The 2,829-nt window shown below is 56.2% G+C and overlaps 1 protein-coding gene across 1 annotated transcript in view; it reads left to right on the top strand.

Moving 5' to 3' along the window:
• VANGL2 (VANGL planar cell polarity protein 2) overlaps nt 1-1,263 on the top strand; it is a 4,394-nt gene extending 3,131 nt beyond the window's left edge. The window contains exons 6-8 of the mRNA XM_010022882.1: nt 1-76; nt 408-639; nt 1,003-1,263. Of these exons, the coding sequence (XP_010021184.1) occupies nt 1-76; nt 408-639; nt 1,003-1,263 (569 nt within the window). The remainder of the gene's footprint in view (nt 77-407; nt 640-1,002) is intronic.
• Nucleotides 1,264-2,829: the final 1,566 nt, after the last annotated feature.

The following is a 2,829-nucleotide window of genomic DNA, read 5'->3' as shown; positions in this document are numbered from 1 at the left end:
GACGTGACAACAGCCACAACGAGTATTACTATGAGGAGGCAGAGCACGAGCGCAGGGTGCGGAAACGCCGCGCCAGGTACGGTGCTGGGTGCCCCATGGCTCTGGGTCCTGTGGGGTGCCCATCCCAGGACCCCTGTGAGGACCCGGGCTTGTACTGGCAGGTGGGAGGGGGGCTTCTGGGGTCACCTCCAGGATGAAGCATCCCTGGTCTTGGAGAAGGGCATCCCAAGCCCGGCTGTTGTGTGGCACAGCCAGATCTCCCCCAAACCAGTTTTGGAGTGGAAGCTGGCTTCCTGCCGTGCATAGGTGGGCAGGTGGCACATGGCTCCCTCCCCGACCCAAGGGGTCTCGTCTGTATCCAAACTCTGCCCCACTGCAGTCCATGTCCATGGCTTTCCTCCCAACAGGCTGGTGGTGGCAGTGGAAGAAGCCTTCACCCACATCAAGCGGCTGCAGGAGGAGGACCAGAAGAACCCACGGGAGATCATGGACCCACGGGAGGCAGCTCAGGCCATCTTCGCCTCCATGGCCCGGGCCATGCAGAAGTACCTGCGTACCACCAAGCAGCAGCCCTACCACACCATGGAGAGTATCCTGCAGCACCTCGAGTTCTGCATCACCCACGACATGACGCCCAAGGTGTGTGGAGTCATAGAATCATAAACTAGGTTGGAAAAGACCTTTAAGATCAAGTCCAGCTGTTAGAACATTGGTTTGGAGGGGCATGGTGAGGTGGGACGGGCCCACAGGTTGTCCCAAGGGTTTGGTCCAGAGCATGAGGACTTGGGTGGGGGTTTTCTTCGCCACTACAGGAGCATCCCCCTGGGAGGACAAAGAGTTGGAGGACAGAGCCAGAAAAGCAGGTGTAATCCCAAGGGAGCAGCGTGCAGTGATGGGAACCAGCAACACGGGGATGTTTTTCCTGCAGGACCTGCTGAGCAGCTAGAGGCTGCAAAAACCAAATAGGAAGGTGATGTTCACATGTCCTTTCCCTCCTCCAAGGCATTCCTTGAGCGGTACCTGACGGCTGGGCCCACCATCCAATACCACAAGGACCGCTGGTTGGCCAAGCAGTGGACGCTGGTCAGCGAGGAGCCAGTGACCAACGGCCTGAAGGATGGGGTGGTCTTTGTGCTGAAGCGCCAGGACTTCAGCCTCGTGGTGAGCACCAAGAAGATCCCTTTCTTCAAGCTCTCGGAGGAGTTTGTGGACCCCAAGTCGCACAAGTTCGTTATGAGGCTGCAGTCAGAGACCTCTGTGTGAGCTTAAGAGGGATGGAGAGGGGTTGGGGGGAGACCCTCTCCCTACCCCTTCATCTTGTCTTCACCATCTCCACTGGGGCTCAGGGAGGCCACGGCTCAAGGGCAGAACTGCGGCGGGCACCAGGAAGCAGCACCCATTCCTGGCTCCATCACGTACCTGCGATCGCTCACCCTCGGCTTGGCCATTGGGGTGGGCTGAGCCCCTTCCTCCTCCTCCTCCCTGAAACCCAGGTCCTTGTAGCATCCCCCCAGAAGATGCAACTGGCAGAGGACAGTGGCTCAGCCAGGGAGGAGATGGCGTTTTGGTGCCACAACTCAAGGGCTAACTCTACACGTTCTTCACCAGCGTCTTCAAGCACCATCAGGTCCCAAGGACCTTCTGCACTTGCCTGATTTCTACCTGGCGACTGTCCTGGCTCTGGCCTTAAACCTCTGCCCAGCATCTGGGGCTGGTTTTTAATCCTAGAGATTGTTCTGGGGACTGTTTTGCAAACACCTCCATGATCCATGGCTGCTATGAAAACCCCTGGCATCCAGGACACCAGCAATGCTCCTGGCTGTAGGAACGTCCTCGCCTCTCTGCTGATGGTTTCCACACTCAGCTCTTAACAAAAGCAAGTGAAAATCTGGTTTATAAGAGAAGCAGAAGGGATTTTTCAAGTGGTTTCCCTGCTGCTGAGATGACCTGTGTCCCTGGTCCCAGCAGCATCTCCATGGGGCTTCCTCATGCTGGTTGGAGCTGTGGCTGTGGGTTGGAAGCAGAGCAGCTTAAAATGCGTCTTGAGGTCCAATCCTGGACCTGGAGCCAGTGGTGGGAATGAAATGAGGGGTTCCTGGCGAGGATGATGAGTGTTTGTGGCTCAATGAGGTCCTTAATTAATGTCCCATGGTGAGAGATGACCCGTGGTGGTCCCACAAGCAGGGGCTGGCTCGCCGTGGGGATGCACAAGCTTTTGCCTTCCCTTGGGTTTGTTAAGGTCACAAATACCTCATGGATTTAGTTTAACTTTGGTTTAATTTCTGTTTTTCCCTATGGATCCCGGAGTCTCGGGGAAGGAGGGTCTGGGGGAAGGTTGTGGCTGGGCAGGAGGGCGTTGGGCAGGTCATGGTTGGATTTGGTTTTGGGTTAGTTTGTCCTAAAGCACTCAAAAGGTGTTAAAGTCAGGGGAGGGCAACGATGGGCCGTGGTCCTGATGCCAACTTAGAGGGGCTGGGGCTTTCCCAGAAGGTACCAGGAGCAAACTGAGGATGCTGGAGGGGTCCTGGGAGGTCCGAACCCATCTGCATCTTGGGACGAGCTCCCCCCAGTTCCAGGAAATCTCCATTTTTTGGGAGTTTCCAACCCCTCCTTCGTGTTCCAGCCTCTTGAGGCCGAAGGACCCAAATTTCACCCCCTCGGTGCTGCCAGCAGGAGCCCATTTTGGGGTGGTTTAGTGCAAAGAGAAGACTTCAGTGAGGGCAAGGGAGGGGTCGGCTGGGGGGGGGATTTTTCCACTTGGAGTTTCAGAAGAATAACCCCTTTTTTTTTGGTTCATTTTTGGTTTTGTTCTGGGGGTTTTGGTGGTTG

Source organism: Nestor notabilis, unplaced genomic scaffold, assembly GCF_000696875.1.
Source record: "Nestor notabilis isolate BGI_N333 unplaced genomic scaffold, ASM69687v1 scaffold24559, whole genome shotgun sequence".
Taxonomy (NCBI): Eukaryota; Metazoa; Chordata; class Aves; order Psittaciformes; family Psittacidae; genus Nestor; species Nestor notabilis.
This window is presented reverse-complemented; position numbering and strand designations above follow the sequence as displayed.